A 19,098-nucleotide genomic window follows, 5' to 3' on the forward strand; every position below is an offset into this window, starting at 1 on the left:
AAAAAATAATACTCAGTCTGTTTATATGCAAAGTTAAAGGTTTGGAACAAAGTTTTTGTATATACTTAAAAATACAGAGGACAAAATTGATGCAAGCAAGTCTTAATCTAAGTTTTTTAAGAACAGAATGGGATTTGTTCTGGTCAGATTTATGAAAGGGACCTCAAATACTTACGCACAAATCGTGTGTAAAGATTAAAATCGCTACCCATTGTAGTTTCCTTAATAGTTTCCTGCACAGAAATAGCACTTTGAGCATTCGAAGTACAAAAATCGGAATTGCAATTCAAGAATTATGGGCCTTGCTCTTTTTAACATGATATTTTTAACTTCTTATGCATACGTGAAGTAGTTTCATATGATATAGTATATAGCCTTCTTTTTTATCCTGCAACGTTAACCTGACCTTTCCCGGTATGAAACGTTGGCATATTTTTGATTAATTGGTAGGGTTCTTACATAACGACTTATAATAAAAGTTCAAAGTTTCCATTGAATTAATGACATATTAACAATAAAAGTTGTTGTACGTTAACCTTATCCATAGCATTTCGCCACCGACTAGAAACCGATGAAAAGTACAGGTTGCCAAAGAATATTCCAGTAAATATTCGTGACTACGATTATGCGGACTTATTTATGAAACAATGTACATGTTGTGTTAGCGAACTTACATAATGACATATACAACTTTTTATTATCTGTTCACATACTAACAGCAGTATAAGGGTTTTGCACAAACAACTTTATGTTATGTTATATGGTTATAATACTGCTCGATTGCAAAACAGAGTAATGGGCCTTTCTTCAGTGACCTGACGTCAGTTTCAAGTGAACACCATCAGTAGTAGCATATTTATTTTAACAAACAAATGACATTAACCAGAACACGACACTGATGGAAAGGTTGGTATTGTAGCTCCAAAACTTATATTCTTTAAAGAAACACGCCTATGTATATATGATTTGTTTTTCAAACTTTTAGTCCAACTAGAATTAGCTTCATTTTGTAAATGATAATGCGTACATGTATATAGGGTATCGAGATAAACTTTTTAGACAACAAACCCTTTTACAAACCTGCTACGCCTCGTTCATAATCTTCTGATGCGGTTTTACGCGCTGATTGTTGAATGCGAACAATACCATCATTTACATTTGATTCGATGCGCTGTGTTCCATCCTGTATCTTGCTTTCAAGCTTTTGTTCCGCATCTTTTCTTTTGCTTTCAATCCGTTGTTCCACAACCTTCGTCATTGTTTTTAGGCGTTGTTCCCCAACTTTTGTTGTGCTTTTAAGGCGCTGTTCTCCGATTTTCTTCATGCTTTTAATGCGTTTTATCCCAGCACGTAGGGTCTTTTCTGCCTCCTTAGAAAAACATTCGCCTGCCATTTTAACATTTTCAAGTGTTTGATAGGCGCCTTTCAACATCTCACCAAGTTCTGTCAGCGACATTCGATCATTTTGCAACTACATGGAAATAAGAAATGTACTTTGGTTGTTTTTTGTTGTTGCTAAAATCAAACATTGAATGCATGCAATCATATTGTATAGTAAACTTGAAAAGTAATACATGTCTATGTCAGTGCACGATTGTTTTATCAATTCATAGTGGTCATATAAAACATATTTTCATCAGTGGCGGATTTGTTGCAAATGACTTTTATGAAATGATAATGCGATCTAACTCTGAAATAAACATATGCTATATTTACTTTATGATCTTGCACGATGAATTTATCAAATACGTCAGATTTGTTCGAGCATCAGAAGATTTCATGTCGTTTGTCTACATAAATATTACATTTTATGATATAACAGACATAACGCTTCGTGATGTAACTACATTGAATAAAGTGTAGGCAATAAAGGCCTAGACTAGTAAAGAAATAAAAACCTTTTTTTTTAAATAAATCCTAGTTTTTGACCCCCACTTTACCTTGTTTCGAGCTCGTACAGAATATAATTTGGAAAAAAAGGTCTGACAAATTTTCATGTAGATGTGGCAATGAATGTGGTCTCTAGAGGATTCTTAACGTTTTTATTTTAATTTAACATAGTGACTTGATTTTACCCATAGTGAACACAAATCCAACTCAACTTAGATATCATAAGGGCCAATGTTCTGATCAAGTTTTATGAAGATTTGGCAACAAATATGACCTCTTAAAGGTCCAAAAGTTTTTCTTAAATTTGACTCAATTTTGACAACATGCGACGCAATTTCCAACTCAGTTGATAAGTAATGAGGAACAATGTTCTGAGCAAGTTTCATGAATATAAGACTAAAGCGTTACATCTAGAGTGTTCAAAAGATTTTACTTCAGCCTCATCCTTATAAGGAAAACTGCCCGGACCCCTGGCGGGCATGTTTTGCAATGGGTCAGAACCTTAAATGAACTAGACCAAGATATCATAAGTAAAAGGCTCTGACCAAGTTCAATGAAGAATGGGCAATAAATGCAACCTTTAGTGTTCAAATACTTTTTCCTTAATTTGATATAGTGACACCACGTGACCCAGTTTCGTAGTCGGCCAAGATATCATTAGGAAAAATGTTCTTAGCTTGTTTTATGAATATTGGGCTATACAACAGACATCTAGAGTGCTCTGTGGGCAAATGTTGACAACGAACGACGGACAAAAGCTTACGATAAGCACATCATGGTCAGGTGAGGTCAAGATAATTTGGTTCCAGGCAAGAGTAACATTAGTCAAACGGTATTATTTCACAATAGCTGCAATAAAATGATAACGTGTGATCACCATTCGTTAATTTCACTTCATAAGGTGACCATCTTCTTTTAGTGTATTATTAAATTTGTTTGCATTTTGTAAATAATGAGGCTATTTCCAAAATATAAGTTTAAACCAATCCAATATGAATATAAGATCAAATATTAATATCAACTAAATACACGTTCATCTGAATAATTCTCACATTTCGTACAACGTCATATTATTTTACTGTTACTATTTTCCAGTACACATCTTTCTCAAACAAGATATTGTTTGACAGGAATCACGATCCTTTTTGTAACTGTTTATCTTTCGTTAAACACTATCCAAATTGCGTCATTATCTTTATCAATGTATTCATAATAACAAATCCTGTTGCAACTGCAATAGGTCCATTTTGGACCTTCCACAAATCAAGGTCATTCAGCTCTGAAAGATTGCGCGGAATCCACCAAGTAGGTAAATAGGAGTAGAGTACACACAATTTAGATTTTATAAAATCTAGATTGGAAAAACAGACAAAGGGTTACATTTCTGTTAAACAAGGTCGCAGCCAAACACAATTCGTTTAATATTGCTTCATAATGAGTGTTATAAAAACGTCTATAATTGTTTGAAAATATCACAAACCGTTTTGAACTTTAAAAAAGGTAAACTGCTCCCTTTAATTCAAGGACTTACATGATCAAGTCTCGCGTGCGCTGTCTTAGCTGAGTGGTCATGTTGTAAACATATCGGATCAGCTAGCAGCGTGGACAATGTCTGAAAATAACCCTGCAGATCAGCATCTGTAATCTTGCAATCCGACGTGTGACGTACATCTCGGCCTATTTGACGGACCTAGGCAACAATGCATTATGGTTAATGATCAAGTGGTATGTTTATCTAATTTCAAATGTAAATTTGCATTGACAATAAATCTATGTCGTGTTTAGAAACTCATATTTAAAAAAAAAAGAACATTACATATACAATAGTAATTTTAAAGAACTCTTCACTCCTAGTAATGACATTCAGTAACCAGTCAAAAGAATAGACACAACACTTATATGCATGGAAGTCGTGCTTTAATAAATTACCATTTCAAGTGGACATTGCTTATCAGGCGGTGGAGGTGATATACACGAAGAAGAGAGACAGTTCTGGAAATGAGTGCAGTTCAACATGATGCTTATTACGCCATTGAAGTCGGATTCCTGGACCGTGGGGACCCTGCCATATCCGTCCGGAGGGAGGAAGCATTTTCCTATTTCCCAACTGTCGCTCGCCCATTTTTTCGCATCAGTGTTCCTCCAGGACGGCTTACTGTATCTGTGATATACCGTGATGTTCTGTTTTACTTGATCACATACTGAGCATTGTTTGGGTTTCTGTGAAGCGTGGAAACGACATTTATGTTTACTCTTGTTACAAAATGGGAGCGTTGGACATGGTATGAGTTTTTCAATGGAACAGTTACCACAACCTCTACCAACGGTTGCGTGAATCTTCTGTAATTCGGTGTCAAGTAAGTAAGCTAATCCTTCCTTCGTCACATTGAGTGCTAAGCATGCCTTGAACCAGTTATTGGTCTTATTGTCGGAGAACATGTTGGAAGTGGCGGCCATTCTGCAAACGAACCAACAAAATTCCGCCAATCATAAGTGATACGAAACAAACCTGTGAACTTTGAGCCATCATCATGCTCTGATTTGTTAACTTAAATCGATTGCGACAACACATGTTTTATGTGTCACCATATTAACGCACAATGAAGAATTCGATTAAATAAAATTGAACAAACATAAAGAGTCATTAACAAATATAGTGGAAAACATGGGTGCCCGACAAATAAAGTCGCACTAATTGTTTATTTCGGCTAAACACGAGTGTGTCAGAATATTTAGAGTGTCTACAAACTTAGCATAATTACGGTATTTACACGTCATCGACTAGCAAATTAGGCTGAGTAAAAAAGTCATACTTTATGTGAATTCGTTACAAACTAAATAGCATAAAACATAACATATGTTGAATATCTCTATTTCAAAATAATTGAGAGAGTCATAAACAGTTGGAAAAAAAACAGTTCAAAATGACATTACATTTTAAATATTATGCTGCATACAGCATAGTGTTGCAAAGCCAAAAAAAAACACACGATTTGTTAACTCAACAAATACATTTTTGTATTAACACAGAGGATTCGAAAACAAAACGATGAGTGTTTTTAACACGGTATAACTAGGATTATACGTGTTATTTACCATGCTGCACACCAAAGATCAATAAACATAGATTCGTGTCATTGTGCGTTCCCGTCGATTCTCGCTTCAAACAATATTTCAGTCAATTAAAAAAGATGATGCATCTTATCGTGATAATCTAATCTACATATATGCCGGCACGTAATATAACAGGCATACCAGTAAACGCTCTTAAACCACAATGTCTCACTTGAAGAGAATGCGTTTGCGCCTCTATCGCAGATGTATATTCAACATGTGTATTGTCTTGCCTATATTATGTATCCGTTATTAGTGAAGGCAAATTAATATATTTGTTTCCTGTTTAACAGTTCAATCTAAAATTTACACTTTATATGGAAAATTTAATAAAGAAATAAATCAGTTTAGAAAATATACAGAACATGGCCGGACAGTTTAATATTAATTTATCAATTTTTAATTTTAAAATGATAGTTGATTAAGAAACATTTTTTAGTTACAGTTGATGACAAAGTCATATATGAACTGTCAAATAAAAAGAGTGCCACGGCCTGCATTTTGTCAAAGTGTCTCTCTAAATATCAATCATTAACACTATATATATACTGGTTCCAGTCCAATCCGTCTGGACTAATTAAATAGGATAATTTTAAAGCAAACGCGTTTTCTATCCATGTTCCAGAGCACTTGCATTCTAAATTATGTTACACTCACTCAGTCACTCACTCACTCACTCACTCACTCACTCATGCACGCACGCACTCACTCACTCACGCACGCACGCACGCACACACACACAACATAAACAAACGCACGCACGCACTCACACACTCACGCACGTACGCACACACACATAAAACCAAACAATCATGCTGTACTATCAAATAAACCTCAACCGACTTCAGGCTTGAACGGACTTTCGGAACACTCTGTCGAGTCTTTTAAGCCCAACACGGTATATTGAAATAACATACTCATATTAAACCAAGCTTAATATTTAGTAATGTAAGTTTACATTACATTCACGCAATATGCTATTATGCTCACACCGCATGCGATTATATTTCTATATCCACACGGCATACAATATTTAAAAAGAAACCTACCATTTTAATAACGCAGCAACCATTTGATCAAAAACCGTGTACCAATTTAAATAGACCACATACAATTTTTCACACATGACGTCATTAATGTATCTATGAATAAAACATAATACTAATATGACAGCACAACATACACGATACAAATTAAAGTTACTCGTACCCACTCCCAATACAATTTTCATGAATGGGTTAATAATTTTAATTGCGAGTTTAAGTTACTTACCTACTGTAAAGCAGAAGCTATGCAGGTATGCAAACGTATTAAAGGATCCCAGCATCTATTTGCAGTCGGATTTCCATTGGTCTTAAATAGATGATGGAAAAAAACTTTAGGTTTCCTGTTTAACATAAATATAGCACTAACTCAAGTTTATTTATCTCCATGACAGCTTAATTCTCTCATTACTGTATTGTGTTGGCTGTTTTATCCCGTACTTTGCCACAGCTATTGTATGCTATTAAGCTATTAAATGAATTCGTTATATATCCGTTAACAGTTTTTGTTTCGTCTATAACGATCACTTCTAGCTTGATACCCTTTAAATGCAAATAGCTGCCTTACAATCAAATCTTACTGCGTTTATTTCCTTTTACGATCAAATCGTGTACCTTCTTTCAAGAGAAATTCCGACATGTTGATGTGTTCAGGAGAGACTCTTCGTTAAGGTATTACACGACGCTTAGATTAAATTCACCTCTAAGTTTAATGTATGCATGCCGTGACATCACTGCGTTTTAGTCCAGTCAACGAAGCATTTGACCTAGAACTAATTGCAAAAGAATTTATAAGTATACCATGCGAATGTACTACCTAAGATATGTTTGTCCTACAAAGTCCTGAAATTGTGCTTGTGTAATCAAAGAGATATTGATAGTTAAAGTTGGGATTTTTTCAAACTGGATGTATTGCCCATCTTTGCTGCCATACCACCAGAAAGGTCTGATGTCACTGGCTTTAAAATATGACGTCACAAAATATTTAATGGCGGCGCCATGCGATAACTCGTATAGATCTGGCAATATGTTAGAGAGAAGCCTTTAGGGACCATTTAACGTAAGTATTAGCCGTTAATTGTTTTTAACAACATTGAAAACAAACTTAGGCAAAGTAAGTTTCACAAACATACTAGGGTCCAGATATTTCAATAATTTCGTGTAAATGACAGCAGTGCTACGATTACGTAATTGATAATTTATTCAAGTTAATTTTAAGAAAACACACAAACTATTGTTGAAACATCGATCTTTTGTCATGAAATACAAATAATATGTGCAGAATACTCCTATTTGTTATTAACTACTACTGAATTTCATAAGTGAAAAGAAGAGGTTTAAAAAAAATCTACGGAAGCGTATTTGATCATAATATCCTAAATAAAAACTTTTGCGTGCTGAAATTAACATACTCTCATATTCACAATTGCCATCCATGTTTGATGTTTGTGTAAAAGGAAAATGTAATTTAGTCATTAATTACTCATTTCTGTGTACCTAACATTTAAAAAATGCATATTTGTATATATTAATACTATGCAAAACATGAATCTGAACAGTAAGTACATGCATTTTGTTTTCCAAATGCATACGCCTTTGATCTGTCCATTGTGCCACGAGTCGTTTAGGGATCACTGGCCGTTTTCGAAACTAAGTGAGAAAGGTTGCCAAGGAATTCGCCTTGCGAGTAAACACCATGCAACCGATGTGACAGTATCTCCAGGTGGCATGGTCCATATTTCATGCCGAAAAGACTTTACAAGACCTGGCCCTTATACGAGTTTGGAAGATAAACCTTTTTTGTAGTTAGTTTTTTCATTTTAATTAGTAAATTAATTCGATACAAATAGTCTCATAAATATTGTGTATATAACTTTATACGTTGTACATAAATTGTTACCTTTTAGTGAGCGAAAAATCAGGGGATTATGTCGTTCATTCAGTACAATAAAGATCAATTACTGCATTGTGCAGGTGTGGATAGAAAATTGATAAAACCGGACAATGAAACTCTGTCACTATTGAAATCATACGGTATCCTGAAATACAGAGGCTCCCGGGGAGGTAAACATAAGCTGAAACGAAATCATGACATAAACCAGGGTGTTCACTTGGAAAATATTAAATTACTACCAAGAGTAATTCCTAAAATAACCAGTAACTTGTCAAATACAGCAAAACCTCGGAAAACCGCCCAAAAGACGACCATTCATGATAACCTTATAAAAGTCAAAATTGAAGCTAAAATCGTCGTAAGCGGGCAGAAAAACATCAAAATATGCAACATTAATCCTAGATATGTAAAAAAACAAAACCCTGTCTCTCAACCATTTTATATCAACTAATGAGTTTGATCTTGTGGCCATAACAAAAACCTGGCTTGGCACATCGACAGATAAAACATGCTTTACCGAGCTCTTATCTGAAGGCTACCAATTGAAACATGTACCTCGTCCCAGTGGTCGCCGTGGGGGCGGAGTTGCACTAATACACAAGACTAGCATTGAAATAAAAGTCTTGACCTTTTTTTATATTGTTATGAAAGCGAATTTATGTTAGAATTATCTAAAACTAAGCAAGTAGATTTGATTAATTGTTTTAACCTTACTAGTAGGTACATTGATGACATACTTAATTTAGATAATCCATTATTTGAACAATATATTCACAAAATCTACCCAAAAGAACTAGTCTTAAATAGATCGTGTATATCCAATACAGACGCTGCGTATTTAGACTTACATTTAACTATTAATAATAATTTGATCAAAACTAGTCTATACGACATACGGGACGATTTTAACTTTGAAATTGTGAATTTTCCGTTTCTAGATGGCAACCTCCCTAAAGGACCTTCCTATGGTATTTACCTTTCGCAGTTGGTACGTTATGCCAGAGCATGTTCGTGTATTAAAGGTTTTAATGATCGTAATCTAATATTAACAAAAAATTGCTAAAACAAGGCTTTTGTAACATAACCTAAGAAATAAATTTGCTAGATTTTACTCTAAGTATGGTGATTTAATGCAAAATATAATGTTTCTTTAAAATTGCATTTAAATAATGGAATCTCCCATCCATCATTTTACAAAGATGTTTTGAAGCGTGTCCGCAAATTAAAATATGTTAAACCAAATGTTCATATTAAACTTTTCAATTTAATTAACTTGTTTTTATCAAAAGGATACGATGCTTATGTACTTAAAAACACGTATTTGAGGGTTTTCGATTCACTATATCGTTCTTCCCTTAAAATTTGGAATCATTAGTGATATTATAGGCATTTTTCTCTGTTGAATAAAATTGTGTCATTGTGTCGTATGAACAAATCTGCATGAAAACTACATTATAGGCATTTTTCACTGTTGAATAAAATTGTGTCATTGTGTCGTATGAACAAATCGGCATGAAAACTACATTTGGACTCAAATCGTACATCTAATCATTTCTGTCTTCAGTTGTCAAAACACCTATATACTGTTTGATTCCAATAATGTCGCTTTAATGGAATTACCATTTTTATCCATTTACTTCTTAATATTAAATCACTAAACTTGATTTATTAGTAGCACAGCCCCATATATATTTTTATTTAGACTGCCCCTGGAATTTGTTCACGTCATTATGTCATTATGGATTTTTGTGACGTCATACGACATACTTTCCCAGTTGTAATCTACATGCATAGGTCATTGTGTTTATAACGTTCCATTTTATTCATATTTTCTCTCTGATAGGCGTTTCTTGTTTGATTTAATTATTTTTATTTTTTTAGCAGTGACATAAACAACCAAGCTATGTAATATGGAATTTTTACACCCATTATTGCTGCTTCTTCCTGTATTTGCGCGATGATTATCTGAGATATTAACTCCGTGACGTTATATTCTCAAATCTTTTTCTATAAAGAAGGAATGTAGTTGACAATTGTTAATAGTTTTATTTGATCGTTCGTCAAAAAGTTGTGACTCTGTTACTCTTGTATCTTCAATGCAATTGAATAATTAAATAGTAATTAAATTGAATGCCTTTTAATTCCCTTTTATTATTGTTTAATTTGAGTTACAATGCTATGGCGTTAAATTTTATTTACACTTAAATGTATTATGAATATTGCTGGGCCTAGTGTGAGGTTAAGCGCTCTATAACCAGGTTTAAACCCCCAATGCTTTGCATTGACCGTTCCAAGGCGGTGACCCCAGCTTTATTCATATTTTGTGTTTATGTTGGTTTGTATTGTGCTGTATTGTGCTGTTTTGTACTGTTTGGGCAATCGGTCACTTGCCTTAAATAAAGGACCAACTAATTGTTTTAATGAAAATTCAATACTGCTCCAGCAGCTGGAGTTTCACTTCTTTATATTGACTTCAACTAAAAACAAACAATTCTCTACCTTTGAACAAATGAACTGTAGTGTAAAGATTAAAGACTACTCTCTACGATTGGCAGTAATCTACAGACCACCTCCATCAAACAACAATGGCTTGAAATCAATTACTTTCTTAGAGGAAGAATGGTTCCAGTTTTTATCAAAATATGCATCAACAGATAAAAACATCATTTTGACCGACGATCTGAATATCCAACTTGACGATCCGTCTGATAAAGATACTCTAAAATTCAAAATTCAATAACATACTCCATTCTTTTGGTATGATGCAGAATGTAAAAGAGCCAACACACGTACGAGGACACACTCTGGACGTTGTGATCACCAGGGACCTGTGGATACGGTATTCAACGTAATTGTTACCGATCCTGGACTTTCAGTCAGCTCAGGAAACATTTCTAAAGACCACTATGCCGTCATCTTCAATGCAAGAGCATCAAAACCAGCTCTTGAAAGAAAAACTGTAACCTTTCGGAACTACGGGAGATCAATATTGAAAAATTTAAACAGGACATCACAGAGTCAGAAATACAATTTGAAAATATATATGACCCTGAAACCCTTGTCCAAACTTATGATACTAAACTTTCTGCTTTGGTAGACAAACATGCTCCACTTAGAACAAAATCTATAACCCTGCGGCCGACTTGCCCGTGGTACACAGATGAGCTTCATGAAGCTAAACATATCAAACGAAATTTGGAAAGAAAATGGCTAGACTCACTATTGATCATGAAATTTATAGAAACCACTGCGCCAAAATGAACAAAATGTTAAAAAGAGCACGCGCAGAATGTTATTCACATAAAGTAACATCCTGTGGCCGTGATCAAAAGAGCGATCACAAAACACTTACAAGATGGTTTATCTGAAATAGCTCTCCCGTCAGGCAAAGCATCCGATTAGTTAGCACAAGATTTTAATGATTTTTTCATAAATAAAGTTGAAGGTATCAGAAAAGATATTTATGAACATGCCCTATCTCATGCAAATTCAAAACAGAGTAATGATAATAACCCAACAGCAGAAACATGCAGTTTGACACATTTCCGTCCGACAACTGAGGAAGAAGTTGAACAAATCATTATGCAATCCCCAAATAAATCTCGCGAGCTTGACCCTATTCCAACTTGGCTCCTGAAAGAATGCAAAACTGAACTGCTACCAATACTGACAAAAATCATCAATCTTTCGATGGAAACGGCAAGTGTGCAAAGATCCTTTAAAACATCACGTATAAGACCTTTATTAAAAAAGCCCACCTTAGACAAAGAAACACTACAAAACTTGGAACTAAGGGAATTTAAGCTGCAAGCCTCTAACACAATCATTACATTTAAAAAGGCACCAATTCCCGAATGAGTAGACAATCAAGTGCTTAAGTGCACACTTGAAAGAACATAATCTGATCGCTATCAAATATGTTTAAAGTGAACATTTAACTGCACCAGTCAGTTTGTATTTATTGCATTCAAATTCAGGGCCGGTATTCGGCCCTATTCTAAATGTAACAAAAGGTATATATTGTTCCGAAATAGGACCTGAATTTTCCAAATTGAAGGTTTAAACATTTTTTTATTATATTTCAACATTTAGTTTATTTCTCCGATCCAGCGTTATAAGTTGAATCTCAGTAAATATAACAATGAAAACATTTAATTCTAAATTTTGAAACATTTGTAAGCAAAACAACAACAATACTTATTTCCCAATTGTAGTCAAAACACCGGGATTTTTTACAATCCAAAGGGACCCGGCCCTTTTCCCAAAATGGTGAAAAAAACAATGCGGCGGCAGCAGAAAAGAAACGTTATCTGTCATTTAAAACCATCGGGACAAATGCCTTTTGGTGCGCACCGTATAAACCATGGAAACTTAGAAAATAATGTACGTTTTCACAATTAACTTATACATTTCAAACTCGGCTATGATAACTTTGGGGTGCATGCTTTGACAAAGGTTTATTAAGATAGTGGACATAAGGCTACTTCCATATGTATAGGGTATACTGATATTTTGAGGTATGCTATTGTTAATTACTGTATATAGTGTTAACAAAATATGAACAACCGTATATCAATATCAAGAACGAACACGCCTTTACTTAAAACGTAATGTTTAATATTTCATCTCAATGTTTTGACAGCTTTTGGTATTTGCAAACAGAAAGTCAAGCTTAAATTCGGCGTCACACATTTGAAAGAACGCTTGTGCCGCAGGGAACTAAATGATCGACGATTGAGATTAATACACTCAATATAAAAAAACATTTCATTTTTAACATAAATAATGCAACAAACAATATATTAATAATAATCACTTCGCATTTGAATAATATTGTACAATATTTTTCCTTTGTTTAGTTGAACGAGAATTGATCACCACAAAGATTTCCCATCATTAAATGAGAGTTCACATTTGACTTTAAATTTGAAAGAGAAACGAGTGACTCCGTGCTGATATGGTTTTATTTACTTATCGACTTGTGAGAGAAAAAATAACGCTTGACATGCTTCCTTTCAAAATGTATCAGTGCCTGACCTCCTCTATAAATGCAAATACATTATTAATGACTGACATATTTGTGGAAGTCACATAAGGTAACCAAATGTCATCAAAAAAGCGAATGAGGCGAAGATTACATATGGAATCACATTAAATGGACTGTAAACCATGAATGACGAAAAAAGAAAAGTTCTAAAATAACGAATTTTTTTTAAATTATTAGTTTAAAATGATTAAAATATCACGACTGGTATATTACATTACTTGGAAAATGTTCATATTTTCATGATATTCGGTAATAAAAATTCGCGATGTGAAATCGAATGTTTGTCGCGATAATAGATGACATGACGATATACACACTATGAATAACGCGAGAAGATTGATTATTATATATATATATAATATATACAATTCACTACGCATGCAAAAGTTGCATTCCTGGGTTTACCACGTGACGATGAGGATCAATCTACTTGCGTGATTTATAGTAAACTGGTAGTTACCTGGTATACAAACCCAGTAAAAATAAATGAATAAAAAAATAAAATTAAAAAAAAAACTACTTTTTTCAAGTAATTTTATATACCAGAGGTGATATTTTAATCAATATAAACTAATAATTAAAAAAATACGGTATTTTAGAACTTTTTTCGTCATTCGTGGTTTACGGTCCCTTTAAAGCAAATAGCAACGCTATATAGTATTGTGCCCAAACAACAAACCTATAAGCAATTTTACATTTACATCACACAACATGCCGTTATACGAACAAAGCATACCATGAAATGATGACACTTGGAGCCATTAATTAATCTATACACAAAACATAATACTAATATAATACCACAACTTACAAAATATATATGAACGTAACACGCAAACATTCCTTATACAATATACATTTACTAGTTAATCACTTAAATTGCAAGTATAATTATCTTACCTACAGAAGACCACAAGCTTTCACTTTTATGTTTGTATGTGTTATCGTATTGATGTGGGATCCCAGCATCTATTAACAGTCAGAAATCCATTGATCTAAATTAGATAACGGGGAACAACCTTAAGGTTTCCCGTAAGCCATAAATATAGCACTTACTCAAGTTTTGTGTTTCCATGACAGCTTTAATCTCGCTATATTAATTGTTTGCGATTATTTTCGCCCGTACTTTGCGATGTAATTTATTTATTAATGGGCCCGTACTTAGCATAATCGAAAACTTAACTGTAAAGAGAGACTGTACGATTTTGTCAAATATTTATATGTGTTAACTTGTAACATATTTATACAAATATTTTACAATAACACAAAATATGCAAGAAAAATTATACATTGAAGACGAATTTCATAAAATGCATCAAATACACAGTTAGCGCTGGCTAAATCCGATGCCGACACTTTTACTCGTATTTATTAGGAAACAAAGTTGTGTCTTTGTGTCGTATGAACGAATCTGCACTATAACTAAATTTAGATTCATATTGTACATGCATGATATATATGCTGGCGAATTCGGCTCCCAGCCATTTTCGACTTCAGATATAAATATCTGGCTTATTTCGCATTTCTCGACACATGTCTTTCTTTACTTGTATTTTAATTTATATTGAAATATATGTATAATAAGTATTTACACATTTGATATAAATTCATAAATATTTGACAAAATCATGCAGTCTCTCTTTAATACTGAGCAAACATATCCGTTCACTTTGTTTGATTTATAATGAAAGATTACTGCACAATTGCCATTTTATTACGCTGTCAATATAAATAGTTTAATTTACAATCACACCTTACTGTGTCAATTTTCTTTTTGCAAGCAAGTTGTGTACTTACTTTGAATTTAAGTAGATTCCGACATGTTGACTTGTTTGAGGCAGACTATTCATTACTGTTTTACGCGACGGTTACATTAAATCCCCGCTATGTTTATTGTATGTATGTATGCCACGTTACTCTAACTAGTTGAAGCGACACCTATGGGTGGGTATAAACGGAGGTATTGGAGCGCATCGAATATTAGGCATTTTCTTACATAAAATCTATTAATTACCGAATACAGACAAGAGATAGTCCCTTCATGCTTGATCACTCATGTATTATTGTATTAGTAGGTGAGTGTATAAAACAGCTGATTCGCGCGTCTTTGGTTACAGTCTTGTTCGACACGATCAATCTCGTATCAAGTATCGAGTAATTTTTGCGCAGCCAATATAGAAGAACAACGGATTTGGTCGATTTAACGATATTGCATTACTGTGTATATGTCGTTATGTATAATGCACTAGTGTGTTTAACCCATGCACTTAGGTAACGTAATTAAAAGAGAAATGCAATAATGGAATAAGCATGGGTCTTTAAATAAAAACATGCAAGTTTGAACTCACAAAGACAAGGAAATATAGCAGGGCACGATATGAAATAATTTAAATATGTATGCGCTAGTGGGTTACATGTAAAGCACATACTTAACGGGAAGTAAAAATGCTCTATAGATATATGAGTCGTGCTTTGGTAAAACTATGCATAATGCTAGTGCGTAAAGTGTCGTCCCAGATTAGCCTGTGCAGTCCGCACAGGCTTATCCGGGACGACATTTTCCGCCTAAACTGGATTTTCACTAAGAAGAGACATCATTTAAACGAACAATTCCATTAAAGCGTTAATTGTCGTACCTGATTAGCCTGTGCGGACTGCGCAGGCTTATCTGAGATGACAATTTACGCACAAGCATTATGCCCAGTTTTCTCAGAACACGCCACATATTTGGGATCGGTCACTTTGCTTCATTTAGTCGACGTAATCAGGAAAATTACAAAAACAATATTTCCTGTTTGTGTTTTCTAATCAAAGATTTTAGTTGATGATGGACCAATCTGACGAAACTGTGGATAAAGTCATCATGTGTTGATGAGAAGCATCGTTCATATTGATAAGTACAATCATATTATCTCGTGTGTTCTTTTTTAATGTGTGGTTGTTTTTAAATATTGATAAGAAGTTCAATTATTAATAGCTCCTGCCATAGTTAAAAATCATGTATTATCCATAAAACTAGGAATCACAATGTATAATGTCAATGATAAAGTTAATCGGGCATTGAGTACTTGAATATGAATAAAACGAGTGTCTCCTATGCAAGCAAATTCAGAGTATTTATTAGCAGCCAATGGACTATCATGATATTCTTTTGAATGAACAAATACATATTCGAAAACAGAGACATGCATCATTTTAAATGTATCATGAACCCAAATAATGTTTTGAACAAGAGCTCACATCGCATGCACTCTTATGAGCATTGTTGAATGATTCTATATTACAGCAGTGGCCTGTATAGGGCATGCCCGAAGCGACAGTACATTTCGGCGAACACACCATTGAAAACATCCAGAGTGGCCCCATTTAGCAGCCAGGACCCATCCTAGGCATTGGCTCAATGCTTGGCCTTTGTACCGCCCATGGTCACGTCCCTAGTATTGGTACCGCCCCTGGTCGCGTCCCCAGTATTAGTACCGCCCCTGGTCACGTCCCCAGTATTGGTACCGCTCCTGGTCGCGTCCCCAGTATTGGTACCGCAACTGGTCGCGTCCCCAGCATTGGAACCGTCCCTGGTCGCGTCCCCGGTATTGGTACCGCTCCTGGTCGCGTCCCCAGTATTGGCACCACCCCAGGTCGCTTCCCCAGAATTGGTACCGCCTCTGGTCGCGTCCCTGGTATTGGTACCACCCCTGGTCGCGTCCCCAGTATTGGTACCACCCCTGGTCGTGCTTCCAATATTTGCACTGCCGCTGATCGACGAGCGTTTGGACCCAATCTTGGTAACAACACTGGGCCTACTCCCTGTCCAGCTACCAATGTCCGTCCATCACACGGAGCTTATTCAGCAATGTTGAACCCACAAAAAGTTTCCCAAACAAGGTAAGTCTGAATCATGATTTTTGTAATTGTTAAGTTAATAATGGCAATAAAGTGTCGTCTTGGTCAATTGCTTTGAAACGGTTGTTAAGTGTAAATAAAGGCACACAATTTATTGATAAAGAAAAGTGTTTATAGGCAAACTGTTGCTTTGTCAATATTAAGGCATACAATGTTATAATTCTCAATAGGTTTTGCTCCCATAAGGGTTGGCAGTGGGGCCGCCTTTTAGGTTGTTGTGTGTTTATCTTATTCTCATTTTTTTAAAGTTCTTATTAAATCAAAATCTTCTAAACCACTGGGAAGGTTTTAATGAATCTTCATAGGAATTATTTTAGTGTGACCCTCTTTCACAGTTTGGCCAATCGTTCATATTCGCTGCATTTCAGTCCCCAGAGCATTACACAGATTTAAACATAAAAAAATCCAAAATCTGAATCTGCTAAGGTTTATTATATGGTGTGTGACAAAGTGTGTTAAAAAACGCGTAATCCTAAAAGGAAAGTGGTTTAATATTAAGTGTAACATATAAAAGTAGCCCTCTCCTCAATTTACTTTAAACCATGCCCGTGGGGTCGATTCTAGCCAAACTCCTGGGGTCACATGTATTGACTTGTATTGTTAATAACTCTTAAACATGTTTTCTCCAAAACCACGTTAACAAGAGCTGTGATATTAGTAATATATTTTTGTCAGAAACTGTTATTTGGTATGTTACATCATGCAATAGCCCAATAGAAAGTCTGTTTGCTCCTGTGCCTTAAGCAGAGGTATATAGTGTTGGCGTTGTCCGTCCGTCCGTCAGTCTGTTTCAAACTGTTTCAAATTTCAAAAACTGTATAACATTTCAACATGAAACTTAATGGGTTTGTGTAAATAAAGAACCATAAACCTACACTTTCTTAAATAAGAGTTATTGCCCTTTGTTGTTTGTACTTGTCAGTGTATTATCTTATATACGATATAAGAGTTAAACATGAAACGAACTGGGGGTAAACATATCAATAAGGAGAAGTACCATGCACAAGAAAATAATCCTACACTTTCTTAAGTAAGATTTAATGCCTCAGTGTTTTTTAAATATGTAATTTTCACAAATAATATACAATAATGCAACATAAAACTTCATGTGTGTATAGATATTGAGAAGAACTACGATGAAAGATTTCAACATTAAACTTCAACTTGTTTTGGATAAATGCAGAAGGATAGCTTAAAAATTGTTTTAATAGTTGTTATTTTGCATCATACAACAATACAGCAAGCTATGATTTGAAACATCTTCTTATTATGCAATGGCTTACTTATCCCCATATTGGTCAGTAAAAAGTTATAAGGAGTGAGGTGATGAGCTGCAAAACTTCCAATTAAATCTGCCTTTGAAACTATTTTTGGTTGTTTTCTAGCTGATGCGCTTGGAAATAGCATCGTCTCTCAAAGGAAATTAATGTTATCAAAACTCGAATGGCTCTCAACAAATCTTGGTCATTGACAAGTCAGTAAAAAACGAATTAAAATAGTAATAACTAGAAGCAACAGTGGTTATAAATCAAAAAGAAATACCAGTTTATGAATAGTTAAGGTAGATTGACCGTCCTGATATTTGGTGAGGTTAAGTCTGAAAACAATCGTAAACTTTAGGCCACGTGGTATAGTGTCGTTATTTGAACACTGTAAAAGAGCTGACCATACATTGTAAAAGAAACAAAAACAGCTATATAATGAAATAATGGCAGAATCGTTCATATGGAGACGAACTTGACAGAATTTACCATAATGAATACTGTACAATTGACATCTAAGTGCTTTAAGTAAAAGTATTTTAGAAATAACTCGCGTATTTAAGTTTAACTATACGTTGAAGTGTATGTATGTTTGAGCAGGTTTGTCAGCTTACTGTACACATCTCATTGTAAAAAATCAGTCGAAATAATTTTCCTCCCCTTCATTCAATGAAACTTGAAGGCCGAAATATTTGGTATTTGCCGTGAAGTATCGCAAGGCGGTTAAAAAATCATCGGTTAATATAATACCTTGGGGTAAAAAATTGGACCTTCTCAAGGGGTACCCTTTTCCATATAAGTTATACAGTGTATATTTCATGAAACCATTAAACACATCTGAAACATCAATGCAGAAAAATTAAGCCTTCAGAATAAAAGCAAACTTTGAATTAAAAATAAGAATGGCCTCTTTTCCACTATATTCCGCTACTAAAGATTTATTTTGAC

The 19,098-nt window shown here is 34.5% G+C and overlaps 3 protein-coding genes across 8 annotated transcripts in view; 2 read left to right on the forward strand and 1 right to left on the reverse strand.

Moving 5' to 3' along the window:
- The window catches only part of LOC127847042 (protein D2-like), a 148,171-nt gene that overhangs the window by 81,667 nt on the left and 47,406 nt on the right, over positions 1-19,098 (forward strand). The window lies entirely within an intron of this gene.
- Positions 1-19,098, forward strand: part of LOC127847040 (uncharacterized) — a 158,550-nt gene that overhangs the window by 49,093 nt on the left and 90,359 nt on the right. The gene's annotated exons all lie outside the window — the stretch shown is intronic.
- Positions 1-19,098, reverse strand: part of LOC127847037 (uncharacterized) — a 57,532-nt gene that overhangs the window by 7,344 nt on the left and 31,090 nt on the right. The window contains exons 1-6 of one of the 6 annotated variants that reach the window (XM_052378560.1): positions 13,889-13,945; positions 6,663-6,820; positions 6,277-6,357; positions 3,820-4,348; positions 3,422-3,580; positions 1,081-1,471 (exon numbers count right to left, since the gene is read on the reverse strand). In XM_052378560.1, the coding sequence (XP_052234520.1) occupies positions 1,081-1,471; positions 3,422-3,580; positions 3,820-4,347 (1,078 nt within the window). In that variant the 5' untranslated portion in view covers position 4,348; positions 6,277-6,357; positions 6,663-6,820; positions 13,889-13,945. Of the gene's footprint in view, positions 1-1,080; positions 1,472-3,421; positions 3,581-3,819; positions 4,349-6,276; positions 6,358-6,662; positions 6,821-13,888; positions 13,946-19,098 lie in introns of those variants that run through there. The other 5 variants (XM_052378558.1, XM_052378559.1, XM_052378563.1 and 2 more) reach the window with 5 other exon arrangements.

Source organism: Dreissena polymorpha, chromosome 10 (genome assembly GCF_020536995.1).
Source record: "Dreissena polymorpha isolate Duluth1 chromosome 10, UMN_Dpol_1.0, whole genome shotgun sequence".
Taxonomy (NCBI): domain Eukaryota; kingdom Metazoa; phylum Mollusca; class Bivalvia; order Myida; family Dreissenidae; genus Dreissena; species Dreissena polymorpha.